This window comes from Tinamus guttatus, unplaced genomic scaffold (genome assembly GCF_059628265.1).
Source record: "Tinamus guttatus ecotype Peru unplaced genomic scaffold, ASM5962826v1 Tinamus_guttatus_pri_ptg000386l, whole genome shotgun sequence".
Classification (NCBI taxonomy): domain Eukaryota; kingdom Metazoa; phylum Chordata; class Aves; order Tinamiformes; family Tinamidae; genus Tinamus; species Tinamus guttatus.
This window is the reverse complement of record NW_028288920.1, coordinates 685,925-708,470: the sequence shown is the minus strand read 5'-3', so window position 1 is coordinate 708,470 and position 22,546 is coordinate 685,925. Positions and strand designations below refer to the sequence as shown.

At 64.7% G+C, this 22,546-nt stretch overlaps 3 protein-coding genes across 3 annotated transcripts; 1 reads left to right on the top strand and 2 right to left on the bottom strand.

Annotated features, from left to right (window-relative positions):
• The first annotated feature begins 2,951 nt into the window (after positions 1–2,951).
• On the top strand, positions 2,952–8,157 carry CLU (clusterin). The gene is made up of 7 exons (XM_088530736.1): positions 2,952–3,049; positions 3,136–3,284; positions 3,365–3,535; positions 4,297–4,702; positions 5,351–5,464; positions 6,275–6,501; positions 7,794–8,157. Exons 1-7 carry the CDS (start codon positions 2,965–2,967, stop codon positions 7,977–7,979), a joined length of 1,338 nt encoding a protein of 445 aa, XP_088386862.1. The 5' UTR covers positions 2,952–2,964; the 3' UTR covers positions 7,980–8,157.
• Positions 8,158–8,439: 282 nt separating this feature from the next.
• SLC35F6 (solute carrier family 35 member F6) lies at positions 8,440–12,140 on the bottom strand. The gene is made up of 6 exons (XM_088530766.1): positions 12,064–12,140; positions 10,418–10,490; positions 10,041–10,212; positions 9,744–9,956; positions 9,058–9,168; positions 8,440–8,915 (listed from the first exon to the last, which is right to left on the bottom strand). Exons 1-6 carry the CDS (start codon positions 12,138–12,140, stop codon positions 8,440–8,442), a joined length of 1,122 nt encoding a protein of 373 aa, XP_088386892.1.
• A 2,599-nt stretch (positions 12,141–14,739) lies between these two features.
• KCNK3 (potassium two pore domain channel subfamily K member 3) lies at positions 14,740–22,108 on the bottom strand. Its single transcript, XM_088530739.1, has 2 exons — positions 21,774–22,108; positions 14,740–15,596 (listed from the first exon to the last, which is right to left on the bottom strand). The coding sequence occupies exons 1-2, from the start codon at positions 22,054–22,056 to the stop codon at positions 14,740–14,742; spliced, it is 1,140 nt and encodes a 379-aa protein (XP_088386865.1). The 5' UTR covers positions 22,057–22,108.
• Between the last annotated feature and the right edge of the window lie 438 nt (positions 22,109–22,546).

Here is a 22,546-nt window from a genome sequence, read left to right as displayed (position 1 = left end):
GGAATGCTGCTCCAGGGCCATGATCCTGGGTCTGGGTGTTGGGTGCAGGATCAGGGATGCAGGGAGCAGTGACTCAGGGTCTGGGATGCTGCTCCAGGGCCATGATCCTGGGTCTGGGTGCTAGGTTCAGGATCGGGGATGCAGGGAACGGTGACTCAAGGTCTGGGATGCTGCTCCAGGGCCATGATCCTGGGTCTGGGTGCTGGGTGCAGGATCAGGGATGCAGGGAGCAGCGATTCGGGTTCTGGGATGCGGGTTAGGGACTGGGACTCGCTCTCGGTCCTGAGGGGCTGCAGTTCCGGGTTGAACCCTGGGTCCCACCAAGGTTCTGGGCTGGGGGGCTGTGGGCTCCTATGGGGACCCCCTGCTCCACAGGCTGCTGCTGCCCTCTGCCGAGGCCCGGCCTCCGCTCGCTTCCCTGCCCTAATTCCATGTGGGAGAGCCTGGCACTCCGTGGGCGATGGTTTATCCCGCAGGTTTCGGGATGCGCTGCCAAGGCCTCTCTCCTCCTTCCTCGTCCTCCTCCTGCGCTCGAGGGCTCCCTGCAGCATCCCCGGGCAGCGCTGCCTCTCGAGGCACCTTTGGGTGCCAGGAGGAGGAGGAGGAGGAAGGGCTCTGGCTGCCATTCCAGCCCATGACGCAGCTTCCCCTCCGCACGGGAATCAGGGAAAAAAAAATAGAGGAAAACAGGGACGAAGGCAGCCAGGATCCCGGGGGCGGGAGGGGGAGGGGGGGGCAGACATCACCATTTTGGGTCCAAAAGAGCCAGATCCGGCCCTTGCAGCGCCCGGGTGGGGGCGGCCGCGCCCATCGCCGCAGCGTCGCGGCGCCCCCCCCGCCGCCTCCGGGCCCTGCGCTTCCAGAAAGCTCCGGGGCCGGGAAGGGCCCGGGAGCGGGGCCGGGAGCGGGGCCGGGAGCGGGGCGGGACCCGGGATAAATATAAATAGGGGCGGGCGGGGGCGGCGCGGAGCAGCGCGGAGAGCGGCGGCAGGTACCGATCCCTTCCCTTCCCTTCCCTTCCCTTCCCTTCCCTTCCCTTCCCTTCCCTTCCCTTCCCTTCCCTTCCCTTCCCTTCCCTTCCCTTCCCTTCCCTTCCCTTCCCTTCCCTTCCCTTCCCTTCCCTTCCCTTCCCTTCCCTTCCCTTCCCTTCCCTTCCCTTCCTTCCCTTCCCTTCCCTTCCCTTCCCTTCCCTTCCCTTCCCTTCCCTTCCCTTCCCTTCCCTTCCCTTCCCTTCCCTTCCCTTCCCTTCCCTTCCCTTCCCTTCCCTTCCCTTCCCTTCCCTTCCCTTCCCTTCCCTTCCCTTCCCTTCCCTTCCCTTCCTTCCCTTCCCTTCCCTTCCCTTCCCTTTTCCCTGTTGGGATGGGCGGGTGGTCCCTATGGGGTGGGAGTTTCCCACAATGCCATGGGGCAGCTCAGGGATGGGACAGGCAGGAGGGGGCCAAATTTGGGCTGGAACTGGGGGATTTTGGGCGCTGAGGGCAGCGCTGGCACTGCCGGGGCATGGGGCCAATGACACATTGTCGGTGGCCATGGGGTTGGTTGCCACCATGAGGGGCTGGTAGCCACCATATGGCTATAGCCCCTGGTGCCGTGCTAGTGAGGCTGGACAGGGGCTGGTAGCCACATTGCAGCTATAACCCCTGGCACGGTGCTAGTAGGGCTGGTAGCCTCTGTGAGGGGCTGGTAGCCACATTACAGATATCCTTGGCACGGTGCTAGTGGGGTTGGTAGCCACGGTGCGGGGCTGGTAGCCACCATGCGGCTATAGCCCCTGGCATGATGCCATCACTGGTAGCCACCATGCAGCTATAGCCCCTGGCACAGTGCCATGGCTGGTAGCCACCATGCGGGGCTGGTAGCCACCACGCAGCTATAGCCCCTGGCACAGTGCTGTGGCTGGCAGCCACCATGCGGCTATAGCCCCTGGCATGATGCCATCGCTGGTAGCCACCATGTGGGGCTCGTAGCCACCATGCGGCTATAGCCCCTGGCACAGTGCCGTGGCTGGTAGCCACCATGCGGGGCTGGTAGCCACCATGCGGCTATAGCCCCTGGCACAGTGCCATGGCTGGTAGCCACCATGTGGGGCTGGTAGCCACATTGCAGCTATAGCCCCTGGCACAGTGCCATGGCTGATGGCCACATTGCAGCTATAGCCCCTGGCACAGTGCCGTGGCTGGTAGCCACCATGCAGGCCTGGTAGCCACATTGCAGCTATAGCCCCTGGCACAGTGCCGGGGAGCTGGCAGCCCTGCAGTGACCAGCCCAGCACACAGTGCTGATGGGGCTAGTAGCCCCATGGCTGCTAGCCCCTTGCGCTGTGCTGGCTTTGGTTTTAGGGGGGCTAATAGCCCCACAATTGCTAGTCCATTGCACTGTGCTGGATTTGGTTTTAGGGGGGCTAGTAGCCCCACGGTTGCTAGCCCATTGCCCACTGCTGTGCTGGGGAGCTAGTAGCCCCGTGGTGGCTATAGCCATCATGCAGTGCCTGAGGAAGGGCCAGTAGCCACCGCACGACTAGCCCATTGCAAGGTGCTGAAAGGGGATGAGGAAGCCCCAGGGCAGCTTGGCCACCGCGCACGTCCCTCGGGGAGGGGCTGCTAGCCCAGTGCAGCGGGGCCATTGCACAATAATTTGGAGGGGGGGACAAGTAGCCCGGTGCAGCTGGGCTATTGCACAATATTTCGGGTCGGGGGGGCGGACTAGCAGCTGGGCTATTGCACAATGTTTTGACGGGGGGGATCAGTAGCCCAGCGCAGCCGGGCTCTTGCACAATATTTTGACCAGGGGGGGACTAGTAGCCCAGCGCATCGAGGCCATTGCCTAATATTTGGAGCCGGGGGGGTGGTTGGTAGCCCAATGCAGCGGGATCGTTGCGCAACGCTCGGTGACACCGGGGTGGCCGTCGGGGGTGGTGGCCTCACGCCGCTCTCCTGCCCTTGTCCCGCAGCCGGATCCAGGACCATGGCCCTGCTGGGGCTCGCGCTGCTCGTCGCCCTCCTGGCCGCGCCGCCCGCGCGGGCCCTGCTGCCCCCGAGCGAGCTCAAGCGTAAGCGGGGGACAAAACCGGGGGGGATGACGGGGCCGTGGCGGGGGGACCCGGCGGCGACGCTGCGGGCGCTCGTCCCCGCGCAGAGCTCTCGGCGGCCGGCAGCAAGTACATCGACGGCGAGGTGGAGAACGCCGTGGAGGGCGTCAAGCGCATGAAGGCGCTCATGGAGCGGAGCAGCAAGGAGCACCGCGCCGCGCTGCAGAGCCTGCAGGACACCAAGCGGCACAAGGAGGTGAGCGCCGGGAGGAGGAGGAGGAGGAGGAGGAGGAAGGCGGCGGTGGCGGGTGCTGACGCTCCGCGGGCGCCGCGCAGGAGGCCGTGCAGCGGGCGCGCGCGGCGGAGCAGCGGCTGGCGGAGCGGCAGGCGGCGTGCAACGGCAGCGCCGCGGCGCTCTGGGAGGAGTGCAAGCCCTGCCTCAAACGGACCTGCGTGCGCCTCTACTCGCGCGTGTGCCACAGCGGCTCCGCGCTGCTGGGGCGGCAGGTGAGACCTCCCCGAACCCGCGCGTCCCCGAACCCGCATGTCCCTGAACCCACGCGCTCCCAGACCCGCGAGCCCTAAACCTGCGCGAGCCCCCAAACCCGCGAGCTCCAAACCTGCGCGTTCCAAACCCACAGACTCCAAATCTGCGGGCTCCAAACCCATGTGCTCCCATACCCACACGCTCCCAGACCCGCAAGCCCCAAACCTGCGTGCCCCCAAACTCGTGAGCCCCAAACCCGCGCGCTCCCAAACCCTCAAGCCCCAGAGCTATGCACTCCCAAACCTGTGCACTCCAATCCCATGCACTTCCAAACCCATGAGCCCCAAACCCATGCGCTCCAATCCCGTGTGCTCCCAAACCCGCGCGCTCCAAACCCATGAGCCCCAAACCCACGCGCTCCAAACCCGCAGACTCCAAACCCGCAGGCTCCCAAACCCGCGAGCCCCAAACCTGCACACTCCAAACCTGCAAGCCCCAAACCCATGAGCCCCAGAGCCGTGGGCTCCCAAACCCGTGCGCTTCCAAACCCATGAGCCCCAAACTCACGCACTCCAAACCCACAGACTCCAAACCTCCAGGCTCCCAAACCTGCACACTCCAAACCCTCAAGCCCCAAACCCTCAGGGTCCAAATCCACAAGCTCCAAACCCACGCGCTCCAAACCCACGAGCTCCCCGGAGCGCACGCAGGCTGCGAGCTCCCGTGGGCACCGAGGAGCCCCCGCGAGCTCACCGGTGCCCACCGCGGTGCCCGCCCGCAGCTCGAGGAGCTCCTGAACCGCTCATCGCCCTTCTCGGTGCGCGCCGAGGGCGAGCGGCTGGACGCGCTGCAGGAGCGCGCGCGCTGGCAGGAGCGCCGCTTCGAGGAGCTCGAGGAGAGCTTCGACCTGCTGCGCGACGGCGTCGACGACATCTTCCAGGAGAGCGTGCGGGTGCCCGTGCACCCCCTCCCCCTCCTGGCGGGGCCCTGGCGTCCGGCCCCCCGCCGCTTCGTGGCGCGGGGCCGCCGCGTCGCCCGCGAGCTCCGGCCCTTCTTGTCGCACCCGCACCCCGGCTTCCACCGGCTCTTCCAGCCCTTCCTGGAGCTCACGCAGCGCATGTTCGAGGACGCGCAGCGCTTCACCGAGAGCGAGCCCTGGAGACACCCGCTCACGGCGTTTGCGGCAGGTAGCGGGGCGCCCGCCTCGGTTTTTGCAGCGGGAGCTCAACCCCAATACAAGACAGCGGAGAATCCACGTGGATTTGGGAGTTGGGGGGAAAACCTGCTCATTTTTTGGTCACCAAATGCAAGTCCTGGCACCGTCTGCTTGGAGAGTTTTTCACTGCAAAGAGGGCACGCACGTTGGTTTTGCAACAGGAGCTCAACCCAATACAAGACAGCAGAGAATCCGCATGGATTTGGGAGTGGGGAGGAAACCTGCTTATTTTTGTCCGCTGAGCACGAGCCTTGGCAACCCCCACTCAGAGGGTTTGGGCAAGGAGGAAGGGGCTTGGCTCAGTCTCGGTTTTGCAGTGGGAATTCAACCTCACTACGAGACATCAGAGAACCCACCCAGGCTTGGGATGTGGGGGGAAACCTGCTTATTTTTTGCTGCTGAGTGGGAGCCCTGGCACCATCTCCTCACAGGGTTTTTAGCAGGTAGGGGAGTATCCAGGTCCCCAGCTTGTCCCGGCTTTGCAGCAGGAGCTCAACCCCACTACGAGACATCAGAGAATCCACTTTTTTTTTTTTCTTTGGTGGGGCTGGGTCGGAACTCGCATATTCCAGTGTCCGCATATTCCCGCCACGGCACCCACTGCCTCCTCTTCCCACAGAGCCACGCAACAGCACCGACGAGCGCATGGTGTGCCGGGAGATCCGGCGCAACTCGGCCGGCTGCCTGAAGATGCGGGATGAGTGCGAGAAGTGCCAGGAGATCCTGTCCTTGGGTGAGCGCTGGAGGGTGCGTGAGTGGGTGGGTGGATAGATGGACAGTTGGATGGGTGGGTGGGTGGATGGGGGTTGGATGGATAAGAAGGTGGATGGGTGATGAGTGGATGGGTGGGTGGGTGGATGGATGGATGGATGAAGGTTGGATGGATGGATGGACGATTGGGTGAGTGGATGGATGGATGGATGGATGGGGATTGGATGGATGGATGAATGGATGGATGGATGGATGGGGATTGGATGGATGGGGATTGGATGGATGGATGGGTGGATGGATGGGGGTGGATGGGGATTGGATGGATGGATGGGTGGATGGATGAGGGTGGATGGACGATTGGGTACGTGGATGGATGGATGGATGGATGGATGGATGGATGGATGGATGGGGGGGTCGATGGATGGATGGACAAGTGGACGAATGGACGGATGGATGGATGGACGGACGATTGGGTGGGTGGATGGATGGATGAGGGGTAGATGGATGGGTGGCCGGATGAATGGACAGGTGGATGGATGGGGGATGGATGGATGGGTGGACAGGTGGATGGATGGCCGGATGGATGGGTGGATGGATGGATGGACGATTGGGTGGGTGGATAGATGGATGGGGGGGTAGATGGATGGACAGGTGGACGGATGGATGGGGGATGGATGGACGATTGGGTGGGTAGATGGATGGACGGGGGGGTAGATGGATGGATGGCCGGATGAAAGGACAGGTGGATGGATGGGGAATGGATGGATGGCTGGATGGCTGGATGGATGGATGGCCGGACGCCGAGATGCCGACCCACTCCGTGTCCCTGCAGACTGCGCGGATGCGGACGCGGAGCAGGGGGAGCTGCGGGAGCAGCTGGAGGAGGCGCTGCGCCTGGCCGAGCGCTTCACGCGCCGCTACGACGAGCTGCTGGGCACCTTCCAGGCCGACATGCTCAACACCACCGGCCTCCTGGAGCAGCTCAACCGCCAGTTCGGCTGGGTGTCCCGCCTGGCCAACGTCACGCAGAGGGACGACGGCTTCCTGCAGGTCACCACGGTGCGTCCGCAGGCTCCCGGGGCGGTTCTGAGGGCTCCTGGACCCTGTGCAGGGCTTTGCACGAGGTTCTTCCTGAAGTTTGGCACGGTGCTTTGCATAAGACTTTGCAAGGGGGCTTTGCAGGGTGCTTTGCACAAGACTCTGCAGGCCACTTTGCAGTGGGGCTTTGCACAAGGCTCAGCCTGGGGCTCTGCACAGGGCTTTGCCAAGGGCTCTGCGCGAGCATCGGGATGGGGCTTGGCACAGGGCTCATCACGAGGCTCATCCTGAGGCTCTTCACGCTGCTTTGCACAAGGTTTTGCAAAGGGGCTTTGCACAGGGCTCATCCTGGGGCTCTGCACAGCGCTTTGCAAAGGGCTCGGCACAGGCACCGGGGCAGGGCTTGGCACGGGACAGCGCGGGGCTGGGTGCAGGGCTTGGCACGGGGCTCTGTGCAGGGTGCCAGGCTCTGCACGGGGCTTTGCACAGGGCTCATCCCGAAGCTCTGCGGGGGCCTTTGCATGGGTGTTTTGCACGAGGCTGTGCAGGCCTTGGCACCGGGCTCATCACGAGGCCCTGCGGGAGGCTTTGCACAAAACTCTGTGCAAGGCTTTTCATGGGGCTCTGCACAACGCAGGCCTTGGCACGGGGCTCATCACGAGGCTCTGCACGATGCTTTGCACAAGCTCACACAAGGCTCTGTGCAGGGAACAGGACTCTGCATGACGCTTGGCACGGCCCTTTGCAATGGGGCTTTGCATAGGGCTCACCCTGAAGCTCTGCATGGGACTCTGCACAGCCTTTTGCAGCGGGCTCTGCACAAGCAGCCGTGCAGGCTGTGCATGGTGCTTTGCACCGGCTCTGCACCAGCGTGTACAAGGCTCTGCACAGGGCACAAGGATCCCTGCAGGGTTTTGCATGGTGCTTTGCACCGGCTCCGCACAAGCGTGTACAAGGCTCTGCACAGGGCACAAGGATCCTTGCAAGGTTTTGCACGGCGCTTTGCACAGGCTCTGCACAAGCGTGCACAAGGCTCTGCACAGGCAGGGCACGAGGATCCCTGCAGGGTTTTGCACAGGACGCTGCACGGGGGCTCTCAGAGGGCTCTGCACAAGGTTTTGCAGCACAGTAGGGACCCACATTCACCCTCGGTGGCCCCTCGCCGATGCCAGGCCACCCACGGGGGCCGCCGGCACCAGGAAAGTGGGTCATGCGCAGAAAGCAGCGATTGTGGCGCGCGGGCCGGGCGCCAGGACGCGCGGGACACCAGGACACGTGGGGACGAGCCGGGCTCTGTGCGCGTCCCCTGCCAGGTGCTGTCCAAGACCCCCAACGTGCAGGACCCCGCGGCGCCCCCGGACACGCAGGTGACCGTCCAGCTCTTCGACGAGGAGCCGCTGGTGCTCACGGTGCCGGGCACGGTGGCCTGGGACGACCCGCGCTTCATGGAGCTGGTGGCTGAGCAGGCGCTGCGCCATTACAAGCAGCGCGCGCTGTGAGTGCCGGGGACGGCGGCGGGGACAGCGGGGACGAGCCCCCGCCGACCTCCCTCCTGCTTCCTCCTGCAGGGAGTAGCTGTCCTGGCGCCGCCGCGTCACCCGCTGCGCCACCGTCACCCTTCCCGCTCCCCGCAGCTTTTGGGAGCCCCCAGTGCACAATAAAGGTAGATGCGGAGCCTGAGGAGTCTCTTCTCTTTATTCCCATCGGACGCGGAGCGCCGGGGGAGAGCCCTGCTCCCATCCCAGCCCCTTCCCGGGCAGCACAGACGCCCGGATCGGTTCCCGGGTTGATGCGCGTTACGGGGCGCGTGGAGCGAGCGCCCTGGTCCCAGGGGCCCAAGGGGACGTGTCCCCGCACACGGGATTCTCCAGCAGCTCGGAAAGCCCTGGAGCAGCTGCGGGATGGGGGCACCAGCCGTGTCCATGAGGCCATCCCTGCTCCGTCCCCGCTGGCCCCGGCTCAGCTCTCGTGGGCGCCGGGCGCGCTCAACAAAGCCTCCCTCTCGCTGCCTTCGCCCTCCTCCTCCTCCTCCTCGCGGGACGCAGGGCGCAGGCGGGCGAGCAGCGGCCGCTGCAGCCCGTTGTAGAGCGCGGCGCCCGCGAGCAGCACCAGGAAGCCGGCGACCTGCAGCGCGTGGAAGCGCTCCCAGCCCACGGCCACGCTGGCCGCCCACACGGCCACGGTGCGCAGGCTGTCCAGGACCATGCGCGTGGTGGCGCTCAGCTCCTTGGTGACGCTGACGCCCGCGAAGTTGAAGAAGGCGATGCTGCCCACGTTGGCCAGCAGCGCCAGCGCGATGAGGGGCCGGCGGCGCAGCTGGCAGAAGGCGTCCAGCGCGTCCTCCAGCGTGCGCCGCGGCGTCCCGCTCCAGCCGCCCGCCGGGATGTAGGACATGGGCACCAGCAGCAGCGCCAGGATGACGAAGCCGAAGAAGCCTGAGGAGCCAACGGGACACGCGGTGTGAGATGGGCACCCGTCAGCAGCCCCACAGCAGAGGGGCACCCAGCAGCCCCTGGCACCAACAGGAAGCTCCCAAGAGCTCATCCCGCTCCCCGATGCCCTGGGGTGGCCGCGGACCTTCGGTGCCCACCGCCCGCAGCGGGTGCACGTCGTGCTTGTAGACGAACTTCTCCTCCAGCACCATCTGGATGGCCACGATCACCTGCGCCATGACGATGAGCAGGTCCCCTGGGGGGAAGAGAGGGACAACGTGGTGCCCTGGTACCCGCAACGGGCACAACGGGGTAGTATAAGAGGGATGTGGAGCTGCTGGAGAGAGGCCAGCGCGGGGCCACAAGGATGATCAGGGGCCTGGAACATCTGCCCTATGAGGAGAGGCTGAGGGAGCTGGGCCTGTTCAGCTGGAGAAGAGAAGGCTGAGAGGGGACCTGAGCAGTGTCTAGAAGTACCTCAAGGGAGGCAGTGAGGAGGATGGTGCGGCCTCTTTTCAGTGGTGGCCACCAACAGAACTAGAGGAAATGGCCACAAACTGAAGTCCCAAAAGTTCCACAGGAATTTAAGGGAAAATTTCTTCCCAGTGAGGGTGCCAGAGCACTGGAACAGGCTGCCCAGAGAGGTTGTGGAGTCTCCTTCTCTGGAGATCTTCAAACCCGCTTGGACGCAGTCCTGTGCCACGTGCTCTAGGTGACCCTGCGTGTGCAGGGGGTTGGACTAGATGATCTCTAGAGGTCCCTTCCAACCTTAACCATTCTATGATTCTATGATTCTTCGCCCCCCACCAGCACCCTGGAGGCCCCACGTACCCGTTATCACCTGGCTGAGCTGCCGTTTCTCCTCGTGGGTGCCGCGCAGGTCGGCCAGCCCCACCACCACCAGCCCCATGATGGTCACCAGGATGCCCAGCCACTGGCTCAGCTCCAGCCTGCGGCCCAGGAAGGCCACGGAGAGGAGGCCGGTGAAGATGATGACGGAGCCGCGCAGCATCTGGAAGCTGGAGGCGCTCGTCATGTTCAGGGCTGATGCGGAGAGGGAGCCGTGAGCGCTCCCGGAGCCGGGATGCCAGCGGGAATCCGGGCCCGGCCGCCGTCCCCAGCACTCACCCACGTACATGATGCTGGTCCCCGTCATGTCACAGAGCGCCGGGGGCAGGAAGAGCAGCGGGTTGAAGGGCTGCGCCGGGGCCGGGCCGGGCTCCGCGCTGCGCCGCTCCCGCCACAGCAGCAGGTAGAAGACCCCCAGGCAGGAAAACTCCCCCAGGAACATCCCGGTGGCCTGCGGGAAACGTAGGAGAGGGGCTGCTGGAGACCCCCCCACGCCGGAGGGTTCCTCCAGCGCCATATGCATGTTTTACCCCCAAAAACAGGGGCTGTGACAACCCCCGGCCTCGAGCGAGGCTGGTCCTGGCTGCCACCACGGTGCCATCCCAGCCGGGACGTGTCCTGCCGCGCCGCGGGGGACGGGGACGCGGTGGCCTCACCTGCAGGAAGGGGTGCTTGAACGCGTGCTCCTCCGAGCCGTCGCAGCCGGCGGCGCTGAACCTGTCGGCCCATCTGAAAGGCAGAGCAGGAGGACGTGGTTACACGCGGGGACACGCGTGAGGACACCCTGGGGACACCACGTCACCCCCGCTCCTTCCCAGCGGCGCTGAAGGATCAGACGGATTTGGGGAAGCAGCTCCGAGCGAGGAAATTCGCCGGGATCCCGGATCGCATCCCAGCGGGACCTGTCCCGTCCTGCCCGCGGCGTCTGGCCGTGCTCCCGGCGGGAAACGGACACCACCGTGTCGCGCAACACCGGGATCCGGTGTCCGGCGCTGCCGGGAGCCGGCGGGATGCGCTCCGGGGACACCCGGGAGCTGGGGGACAAGCCACAAGCTGGGAGCACCACCCGGCCCTGGGTACAAAACCCTCCCGTTTGGGTCTTCCAAAAAGCAGCACGAGGAGCAGCAGGAGCTCGGGATGGTCGTGTCCAAACGATGCTGAGTCCAGAGAGATCCAGCGTCCGGGAGCTGCTTCCAGGCTCGGGAGCTGCCTCAGTTTCCCCACATTTCCCTTGGAGCTGAGCTGGCCCAGCAGGTCCGTCCGGCTCGGGTGGCTTTTGGGAGCCGCATCCACAGGGCCGGGAGCACCCCAGGGTGCCCTCCCCAGTGTGAGGCCCCTTCGCCCAGTGCCGGGATCGGGTCTGACACCCGCCGAGCCCCGGGGACCCCCCTAGGGACACGCGCTCCTGCTGCTCCCCATCCCCAGGGTGCAAGGGGGGACATTGGGGTCCAAAGGGACACACTAGGTCCAAAGTGGGCTCAAAAGGGCTCCCCAACACGTAAAGGGGCCACCTCAGGGTCCAAGTGGGGGACTCCAAGGTCACTCCAGGTCCAAAGGGGGCACCCCAGGGCCACTCTAGGTCAAAAGGAGGGACACAGGTGCCACCCTAGGCGCAACGGAGAGACCCCAAAGCCCAAAGGGGGGACCCCAAGGTCACTCGGGAGTGCAGGGGGGACCCCAAGATCCGCCTAGAGTGCAAGGGGGTCCCCCAGGGCGCACAGCAGACACGCCAGGACCCAACTGAGGGATCCCAAGGTCACTCCAGGCCCAGAGCGGACACCCCAGGGCCACCCTAGACCAAAAGGGGGGACCCCAGGACCACTCTAGGCCCAAAGGGGGGACTCTGGGACTCAAAGGGGGAACCCTCAGATCACCCTAGAGTGCAGGAGGGCACCCCAGAGCCCAACTGAGGGACCCCAAAGTCATGCCAGGCCCAAAGAGGGCAACCCAAGGCCACCCCAGGCCCAAAGGGGGGATCCCAGGACCCAAACGGGAGACCCTAAGGTCATCTTAGGTGCATGGGTGACTCCAGGACCCAAAGGGGCCACCCTAGGGCCACCCTAGGCCAAAAAGGGGGATCACAGCGCCCACGCTGGGGACCCCAGGGTCACCCTAGGCCGAAGGGAGGACCCCAGGTCACCCTGGGGTGCAAGCAGGGCCCCCAGCCCCCCGGGGGGCACTCAAGGTTGGAGCAGCGCCCCAGACCCGCCCGAAGCGGAGCCCAGGGCCAGAGGAGGCCCCGGGAGGCCTCGCCGGCACCGGACCGGACCGGGCCGCGGGGCCCGGGGCCGCGCGCACTCACTTGGCGGCCAGAGTGTTGATGGAGCCGGTGAGGAGCATGAGCGCGGCCAGGCCCAGCTGGTAGCGGCTCCAGGACATGGCCCCGCCGCCGCGCTGGGCCGCGCCGGGCCGGGCCGAGCCGGGCCAGACCGCGCCGGGCACCGCCTCCGCGCCGCAGGACACGCCCCCTGCGCCGGCACCGCCCCCTGCGCCGGCACCGCCCCCTGCGCCGGCACCGCCCCCCTGGAGCAGGACACGCCCCCTCCCCTCCCACCACCCCGGCCTCCAGGACACGCCCCTGTCGCAGGACTCGCCCCCGCCTCCTCCTAGGACCCTCCCCTTTTCACCCGGCCCCGCCCCCTACTCTGCCTCCTCCTAGGACCTCCTCCAACAGGCTCCTCCCCCTGCCGCAGGACACGCCCCCGACACCTCCTAGCGCTCCCTCCCTCCAGGCCCCGCCTCCTGCCGCCGAGCCCCTCCCCGCGAACCGCCTCTACACGCCCCTTCCCTGGCCCCTCCCACCCCCTCCAGGACACGCCCCCTTACGCCTGGCCCCGCCCTCTCCCCTTGTAGGCGCCCCCTAGAGCCCGCGCGGCTCCCTCCAGGTTGGCCCCGCCCCTTTCGGTCTGGCCCCGCCCCCTCGAGTCTAACCGCGCCCCCCAGGCTGATCCCAGCCCCGGGCTCATCCCGGGAGCTCCGGTGCCCGGGAAGGAGCCCACGCGGCCGCCCGGCTTGGAATCCGCCTTTATTTCCCTCTCTCCCGAAAGAGAATCCGCGGCACGAAGAACCTTTGGCATGAGGAGCCCAGGAAGGCCGCCGGGACAGCGTCTGCTCCCGACGAGGCCGATGCCAAGGGCGGAAAGGAGATTTCCCGGAGGCGCCTGCCGGTTTTCCCGCACGGCTCCTCCGAGAGAGATATTTATAGATTCCTACGGATATGGTCGTCTGTAATAAATACCCTCTGCGCTCCCTAGCAGTAGGAACGTCAAGTGCACAGAGCTCTGTGCAGGGGCACGATCCCAAGGAGATGCTCCTGCTTCCCTGCATCCCTAAGGGAATGCCCGTATCCCACGCCGGTTGCTTTCCCTGGCCGGGAAAGGAGGCTCCTAGATCGGCATGGGGATGGAAAGGAGCACCAGGGCATCCTGGGGAGGGTGGAACCTGGGAGGCAGCTGGGATGCAGCTGGTACCCAGAGGATGCAGCTGGTACCCAGAGGATGCAGGATGCAGCTGGTACCCAGAGGATGCAGCTGCTACCCGGAGGATGCAGGATGCAGCTGGCACCCAAAGGATGCAGCTGGTACCCGGAGGATGCAGGATGCAGCTGGTTGAGGAGGAATGGGTGGGAAAAGTCCCTTATGCTCCACATTGTCCCCCCCTAAAGCCTCCCTTGCTGGAGACCTTTTGGGCATCACCTCCGGGTAATGCTCCAGGGCGACCCGCTGCTTCTGCTGGGAACGGTAGGGAAACACCTGGGTTGGGCTTCAAAAAGGGGTTAAAACAGCAAAAAAACAAACTAAATAGTTAAATTAAAAAAAAATCCTCAGGGCTGGAGCGCGGGCAGCGTTTCGGGTGGCTACGTGACTCGCGGCGGGTTTGCTCCGCGCCGGCGGGGGGTCATCTGGCCGCGCGAGGAAAAGCTCCGTCTAAGCCCCTCTTAGCCTGGTTTGTGGCTGCTGTTCCGTGCAGCATCCTGCCCTGCTCTGGAGCATCAAGCGGGAGAGATGCACCAGGCCCGAGCAGCCGGAATCTGGTGCCTGGATTCGCCAGCGCCTTCCTGCTTCCCCAGGGCTGCAAGGCTGTGGGATCCGGCAGCACAAGGACAGGGGTTGGAGCGCATGGGATGAGCTGTGTGCATTGGCACGGCCTCGCTCTGCAAGGCTGCGTGCACACGTGCATGCTTGAATGCACGTGTGCATGCACCTGCATCTATCTGCACACACGCAAGCACCTCCATGTGCTTGCATACATACGCACAAACCTGCACACGTTTCCACACACATGCACACACGTGCATATGCCTGCACACACATGCACACTCATGCATATGCATGCACACTCCTGCGTATACTTGCACACCCCCACACATGCTTGCACACATGCACGCGCTTGCATATACACACTTGCACACACGTACACACTTGAACTTGCTTCCACATACACGCACACACATGTATACATACACATATATTTTCACATGCTTTCATGCACTTCCACGCACACACTTGCATACCTGCATATATCTTCACGCACTTGCACATGCTTGCACACCCTTGCACACCCTTACATGCATACAGACACTGACACGTGCTTGCACACACTTGCACACACTTCCACGGATATGTACAAACAACTTCATACGCATGTACAGGCTTGCATGCACTTGCACACACTTGCATACACCTGCATGTGCTTGCACACACCTGCATATGCCTGCCCATGCTTGCACGCCACTGCACCCGTTTGCACCCCCATGGGTGGCAATGCCACCCTATCCTTGTGCACAGGAGGTGGCCGCAGGGCGGGCAGGTGACAGTGGGTGCCCCGTGCATGGTGCAGCACCCAGAGGCCACTGGCCTTGTGTCTGTGCCTGGCTCGCCACGTCCCGCTTCACATTTTGCAGAGTAGTTTGTGAAATAAAACAAAAACGGTCAAATAAAACATGGGCCGGGGGGGTGCTCGGACGTCCCCGCGAGGCTTACACGGAGCTGCGGCGCTTGCCGAGGCCCTGCGAGGCGGCCAGGCTGTGGAGGCCGCTGGAGACGGAGCTGAGCGCGGAGCGCGGCGCGGCGCAGAGGCAGCGGCGCCCGGGCGCCCCGGCCCCGCGTCCCGCCTCGCCGCACGCGTCGGCGCTCGACAGCTCCCGCGGGATGATCATGGGGATGGAGTACTGCAGCTTCTCGCGGCTCTTGTACCACAGGCACGAGCACATGGACTGGAAGTGCAGCACCTCCGCGTACACGTTGCGGAAGCCGCCGGCGCCGCCGCCGGAGGCCGTCCCGCTGTCCCCGGCCTCGGTGGCACCGGTGGCACCCGCGCCGCGCGCCAGCAGCGCACGCTGCTCCGCGTCCCGCTTCTCGTCCTCGGCGTTCATGGTCATGAAGCGCAGCACGACGAGGTTGAGGAAGGCGCCGATGACCGTGAGCCCCGTGAGGATGTAGACGAAGCTGAAGGCCACGTACTGCGGCTTGGTCTGCAGCGCCTCGTCCTTCTGCAGCGCCACGTAGTCGCCGAAGCCGATGGTGGTGAGCGTGATGAAGCAGTAGTAGTAGGCGTGGAAGAAGCTCCAGTGCTCGTAGTAGGAGAAGGCGGCGGCGCCGACGCACAGCGTGCCGATGCACGAGAGGAAGCCGATGGTGACCATGTTGGCCATGGAGACCTCGGGGCGCCGCATGCCCAGGCCCTTCTTGAGGCGGCGCAGGAGGCAGCGCACGCACGTGTTGATGCGCTCGCCCAGGCTCTGGAACATGACGAGCGTGAGCGGGATGCCGAGCAGCGCGTACACCATGCAGAAGACCTTGCCGCCGTCCGTGCTGGGCGCCGCGTGCCCGTAGCCTGCGGGGGGGACAGCGCGTGTCGGATCACCAGGAATCCCGCACGGAAAGAGGGGTTTTGGGGGAAGGGTCCCTGCGTGGGGTGGGAGCAGCTGGGTTGCTCTTAATCTCCTGCTTCCTGCGCAAGGCGAGCGCAAACAGGGCTTATTCCTCCCATTCTGGCCCCACCGGATTATCGGGCCGCTAATGGATGCTGGGGAAAAGGGCAGCGGGGGGAGGCAGCAGAGAATGTGGAAATCTGCGACTCCCTCCCCGGCTCAGCCCCTTCCCGGCTGCTCCTGGCTCCAAATCGGATGTTCCTTCCCGCCCTGATCCCACCTGGATAACCCCTCCCACCCTCTCCCATCCCAGCTGCTTGGACCCAATCCCGTGGGTTGGATGCTCCTCCAGCCTTGATCCCACCTGGATAACGCCTCCCATCCCAGCTGCCAGGAGAGGGCTCTATCCCATGTGTCGGATGCTCCTCCGGGCCCCGCTCCAGCCCTGTTCCCGATGGGGGGAGCAGACCCAGCTGTCCTGGCCCTGGCAGCTGCTGTTCCCCTCATCCCTCTCCTCCGGCTCACGGTGATCCTGGAGCTCCGCACATGGAGCCAGCCCGACCTCAAATGCCCCTGGTGGGTCCCAAGGAGCATCCCGGGGCCGGGGGTGGTTCCCATGGGAATGTCACTGTGTCCCGGCCCTGGTAGATCCCTGCTCCGCAGAGGCAGGGAGCATTTCCCACCCACAGCAGCCAGGCCGGGCTCCCAAATCTCCTGCCCCGATCACCTCTGCCTTCCCACCCTCCTTTATCCAACGGGATGCCACGACCCGCAGCCTGGATCCCAGGGAGATCCCAGCATCCCTTTTCCCAAGGAGGACGGGGTGGTGAGGGTGGCACGGAGCCCAGATTCCCGTCGGGAAGCCTATCGCGGCCTCCCGAGCGCCGGCAGCTCCTGCCCTTTTTAGGGCCGCGGAGGCACCGGCTGCATCCGCCTGTTATTCCCAGGGAGCAGGTGCAGGCGGCAGCTGGCTCCCGGCCCGCCATAAATCCCCGGCTGTCGGGCGCGATGGATGGCCGGGATTAGCGGGGCAGCTGTCTCCGTGCTGCAGGAAGGGGCCTGCAGGGATGGTGCCGGCAGAGCCGCGGCCGGCGCCGCTTCCCTGGAGCCGGGAGGGTGGTGGGAATGTCGTGGTGACGAGATACCCAAAATCCCAATGGAGAAAAGGGCCGGGAAGGTGGAGGGAGTGCTGTAGGCCTAGGCCTTGGGTGCAGGGAAGGTGTAGGGATGCAGGGATACAGGGAAGGGTTTGGGGATGCGGGATGCCGGGATGCAGGGGAAGATTTGGGGATAAAGGCACGTGGGGATGCAGCAACACAGGGATAAAGGGGTGCAGGGATGCAGGGCAGCAGTTGAGGATACAGGGATACAATTATACAGGGATACGGGGCAGGGTTTGGGGATGCAGGATGCAGGGATGCAAGAACACAGGAATGCAAGGAAGGGTTTGGGGGTGCTAGGATACAGGGAAGTAGGGACATAGGAACACAGGGATACAGGGATAAAGGGCTGCAGGGAAGGAATTCAGGACACAGGGATGCAGGAAAAGGTTTGAGGATGCAGGGATTCAGGGATACAGAGATGCAGGGACACAGAGAAACGGGGATGCAGGGAGACAGGGCAGGGATCAGGGACACGGGGTGCCCGTGAGCCGAGCGGCATCGGGTCTCAGCGCGGGGGCGGCCGGGTGCGGAGCGGGTGGGAACTGCCCCGCTCCGCGCAGGCTGAGCAAACACGGCGGATAGCGCTGGGAAAGGCGGCCCCGGCGCCGCCGGCCCCCCCGCCCCGAGCAAACACATCCTGGCACGGAGGGAAGGGACGCGCGTCTGTCACCGCGTGGTGACGCGGCCCCTGCTCGACAGCTGGCGCGTCCCATTCTCCGTGCGTCTTTCTCCGTGCATCTGTTTCTCCAGCCATCTATCTGCCTGCCCAGCTGCCTGAGCAGGTATCCATCCACTCATCCACCCGTCCATCCATCCACTCATCCATCCATCCATCCATCCATCCATTCATCCATCCGTCCATCCATGTATCCAGTCGGACTTCCCTCCTCACACACAAACAACCTGCCATGTAGGCACCCACTGGCGCATCCAGCCATGCACCCACCCACACACCCATCTATACATGCATCCATGCATCCATGCACCCATCCACACATGCATCCACCCGCCCATGCAGCTCTGCATATGTGGATCCATGCACCTATCCATCCGAGTATGCATCCACATGTGCATTCGTACATGCTTCCACCCAAACACGCAATCCATCCATGCAACCATCCACCCACACAGGCATCCATGCACCCACCTCCCCATGTGTCCATCCGTGCATCCATCCCCCATCCATACGTGCATCCATGCATCTGTCCATCCACGCACCCAACCAAATGTGCATCCACTCATACATGCACCCATCCATGCATCTGTCCATATGTGCATCCATGCATCTATCCATCGATGGATCCATCCATCGATGCATCCATCCATCCATGCATCCATCCATCCATGCATCCATCCATCTATGCACCTATCCATCCATGCATCCATCCATCCACGCATCCGTCCATCCATGCATCCATGCATCCATCCATCCATCCATCCACGCATCCATCCATCGATGCATCCATCCATCCACGCATCCGTCCATCCACGCATCCATCCATCGATGCATCCATCCATCCATCCATCCACGCATCCATCCATCCATGCATCCATCCATCCACGCATCCGTCCATCCACGCATCCATCCATCCACGCACCCATCCACACATGCATCCACCCTGCTATGTCCCCACCATGTCCCTACGCTAGGAGGGACAAGAGGGCGCATTGCGGCCACCCCTGGGGAGCCGCAGAGATGCCAGCATCCCTGTCCCCATGCTCTGCCCCCCACTGCTCCCAGTGCCACCATCACCCCCTCACATTTGCACCGTGGGGAGGGTCCAGAGCCACCTGCATCCTGTGGGATGAGCCGGGGAGCGAGGACGGAGCTGCCTCCCACTGCCCCCCCGGCGGGGGCCGCGCGGGCGCCCGGCCCGATGGTGTCATGGAAAATCCGCTCGGCGGCCAAGGGCCCTGTTTGCTCCGAGCGGGAACGGGCCGTTTCGCGCTGCGCCTTGGGGCGCCGCCAGCTCCCGCGGCCGCCCCCTCCCAGCTCCGCCGCTCCGGCCTTTCCTTCCTTCCCTGCTGCCCAGGGGCCTCCTCCAATCCCCCAGGCCGGGATCTGCGGGATTTGGGATGGATGGATAAGAGGGGGCTGCTCCAGGGGCTATCGTGCAGGTCAGGAACTCAGGAGAGCAAGGAATGGGAGAGTATGGGCCTCCCGGAGCAACTTTTTCCCAGCCTTTAGTAGACATCGGAGAATCTCGGCAGCCCCCAGCACCATCCCGGGGCCCCTCGTGCCGGGCGGGCTGGGATGTATCCGAAGTGGGGACGATGCCGGCCGTAAATCCCCTGGGAACGCAGCAGCTCATAAATCACAGTGGCCTGGGAGGGACACGCACAACAACCCCCGTGTGGGGCTGTGGGGATGGGAGGACAGGCGATAAATCCCGCTCACCTCCGAGCATCCCGGCTCCGGCGCCGCTTGTTTACGGCTCGCGCGGAGCCGGGCGTTCACCGGAGTTTAATGAGGCATCAGCGGGAAGCGGGGGGAGCCGGGAGATGCTCCGGTTATTAATTGCTGTTATCTCTCCAGCATGGCAATTTTATAGCCAGGGAGGAGGGAGCGGGGCCGGAGAGGAGATTGCAGGGGCCGAGCACGCTGCTGAGAGCGGCAAGGACTCGTAGCGAGTGGAAAAGGTCGGAAATCCGCTCTGGAACCTAAGGACACATCCCGGGCACTGCTCTGGTCCTGGGGCATGTGGCCTTTTGGAGGCAGCTCCCCGTTCGGCCAGTGCAGAGGTGCTGCTGGTGAATGGACCCTCATTAGGTTTCAGAGTGAACACCCTAGATTAATTCCAGGATACTACAGGCAGAGATTGGTGGGGGAGCATTATATCTATCTGGAGGGGGAAGGAAAGCTCTCTTCTGTCCCCTCCAAACCCTGCAGCCCCCAGAGAGAAAGATGCAGTTTTTTCCCTCGAGCGTGTTAACTCTGAAACCTACCAAAGGTGTGCCTACGTGCACCTGCGCTTGTGACGGGCGCAACCCCCGAGGCCACTGACCTCTCTGTCTCTCGCCTCCTCCCTGACATCTCTCAGCCCGTGTCCAAGGCCACCGCTGTCCCCTGGTCCCCCGCACGTCCCTCCCAGCCACGGAGCAGAGGACGAAGCCGAAGCAGAGATGAAAATAGCAGCGGGGCCCGGAGCGCATTATTCATCACTGGCGCCGCTTCAGCCCCGACCTGCCAGCTCGGCCGCCGGCCCGTGGGCACCGCTAGCCCATGGCCACCCCGCGCTCCGTGCCCTCCCGGGCCATGCAGCAGCGCTGGGATGAGATTCCCCCCTTTTTAAAGCCTTCAAGTGCCGGCTTTGCTCCACACAACGAGGTCCCTTCCCGCTTCGGCTCTCACACTCGGGAATCTCTCCATGGAGCTCGATCCCGGGAATTCCCCCCCCCAGACGGGTGGAATCGGAGCAGCAGGAGCAGGCGGGCAGGGACCTTGGAAGCAGCACTCCGAGCCTGTGTCGCTCGCTGGCGTTTTTCCCGGGAGAAATAATAATAAAAAACAGCGTGAAAGGAAAACTTTCCGTGCAGGACCCACTGACCTTCCCACTTTTTTTTCCCTCCAAGGAGCATGGGGGAGGGATGGAGGGACTTGGCTCACTCTGTTCTCCCTAGAAATTGTTCGGTTTTGATAAAAATCATGCCAAGAGCCGCACATTTATATACGTGCACCCCCGTGTGCCCCCCTGGAACCTTAGATGCACCCAGAAAAGACACAAAAATTTCTGGGAAAGACGGGGAGCAGGAAACCTGCAGGCAGGGAAATTCCCAGAGTTTCCCTTTGGCTGAGTGTTTTCCCGGGATCAAGGCATCTCCGCAAGACCCTCGGAAAGGAGCAGGAGGGTCTGGGGGCCTTCATGGTGTCATGAGTGGCGTTGGGGCTCAGCTGGGCAGGAGAGCAGGATGCAGGAGGGGTCCCGGTGCATTTTGTCGGGGGCAGGATGACCTGATGGCCACTTCCCAACATCCTCTAAGGAGCCTTTTCCCTAGGGAACCTTCCGACGAGGGGACAGTCCAAAAGCCACCAGAGGAGCAGGGAAGGGAGACCGGGAGAACGCACGTCCCCGGCCCCCGTGCGCTGCTGGTGTCACCACCGTGGGGTCTCTGCTATGGGGACAGGCACAGAAGGGACGTAAGGTCCCTGGCCCCAACAAATGTCCCAGTCCTCCTGTTCCTGCTGCCCCCAGGCTGCTTCCACCCTGGGGGCTGCAAAATGGGGAGTGGGGCTGGGGTGGCCTTGGGCAAGACCACGAGGACAGGGAGGTCCATGGGGGGGGGGGTCCCTTTGGCCGGGGAGGGGGGTTGGGAGGGATCTCCAAGGTGGGGGGGCAACTGGTGAGGAGTTGGGGATGACGGGGACAGGAGCTGCCCTGGGCGGGGGACAGGCTGGAGGAGAGACCTGAGACCACGGTGAGTGCCCTGGGAGACGCGGCTGGGTCGGGAGTCCCGATACCGCGGGGCCGGGAGCTTTAGGTCCCCCAGGTTAGGGGGACATCGGTGTTGGTGCCACGGAGCCAGGAGATCTGGGGACACTGGAGTGGGAGCGCAGGGGGACACCGTGGCCGGTGCCGCGGAGACAGGAGATCTGGGGACACCAGGGCGGGGGTTTGGGTTGACAGCGGAGCTGGAGCGGCGGGGCCGGGAGATCTCAGGAAACCGGGATAAAGGGGGACCCCAGAGTGGGTGCTGAGGAGTCAGAAGCTCTGGGGACACCGGGGAGGGGATTTAGGGGAACGCTGTAGCCGGGGGGAGGGAGATCTGGGGACACCGCGACGGGGACTCCGGGGGCCACCGGAGCCGGTGCTGCAGAGCCGGGAGATCTGGGGACACCGGAGCGGGAGCTCGGGAGGACCCTGCAGCCGCTGCCGCGGGGCCGGGATCCCCGGGGACACCGCGCTGGGGATCCCCGCGGGGCCGGGAGCAGCGGCGGGGACTCGGGGCGGGAGGTTGGGGACCCGTCGCGGCGGGTACCTATGGTGGTGATGACGGTGATGGCGAAGTAGAAGGAGCCGGCGAACTTCCACTGCACGCCGGCCTTGTGCGGCTTGAGCTTGAGCACGACGCGCTCGAGCTCGCGGTAGCCCTGGGCGCTCAGGTTGTAGCGGGCGCGCAGCTCGAGCCGCTTGGCCTCCAGCCGCCGCCGCTCCGCCGTCTCCTGCTCCGACTCGAGCGCGTCGAAGACGGCGGCGCCGGCCAGCAGGTAGGTGAAGGTGCCCATGATGAGCGCGAGCGTGCGCACGTTCTGCCGCTTCATGGTGCCGCGGCGGGCGGCGGCGGCGGCGGCGCCGTCTGGGGCATCGCGGCGGCGGCGGAGCGGCCGCGGCGGCGGCGGCGGCGGCGGCGGCGCGGGGGAGAGCGGCGGGGGGTGCAACGGGGGGGGGGGGGGGCGGAGCTGTCCTTCAGCACCACCGCCCCGCCCCGCCGGGAGCGGCACCGGGAGCGGCACCGGGAGCGGCACCGGGAGCGGAACCGGGATGGGGATGGGGATGGGGAGCGGCCGCCGCCGGGCGCGGCCGCCGCGCCGGCACTGCGGGCACCGGCACCGGCATTGGCTGCTGGAGCGGGACCGGTGACCTGCTCTGGTACCGGCACCGGCACCGGCACCAGCACCCCCATTGACAGTCGGGCTGTCATTGGTGCCTGCACCAACACCTGCACTCGTAGCAGCACCCGCACCAACATGGGCAATCAGGGCAGTAGCAGAGCCCACACCAGCACCGCCACCTGCACCAACACCGGTACTG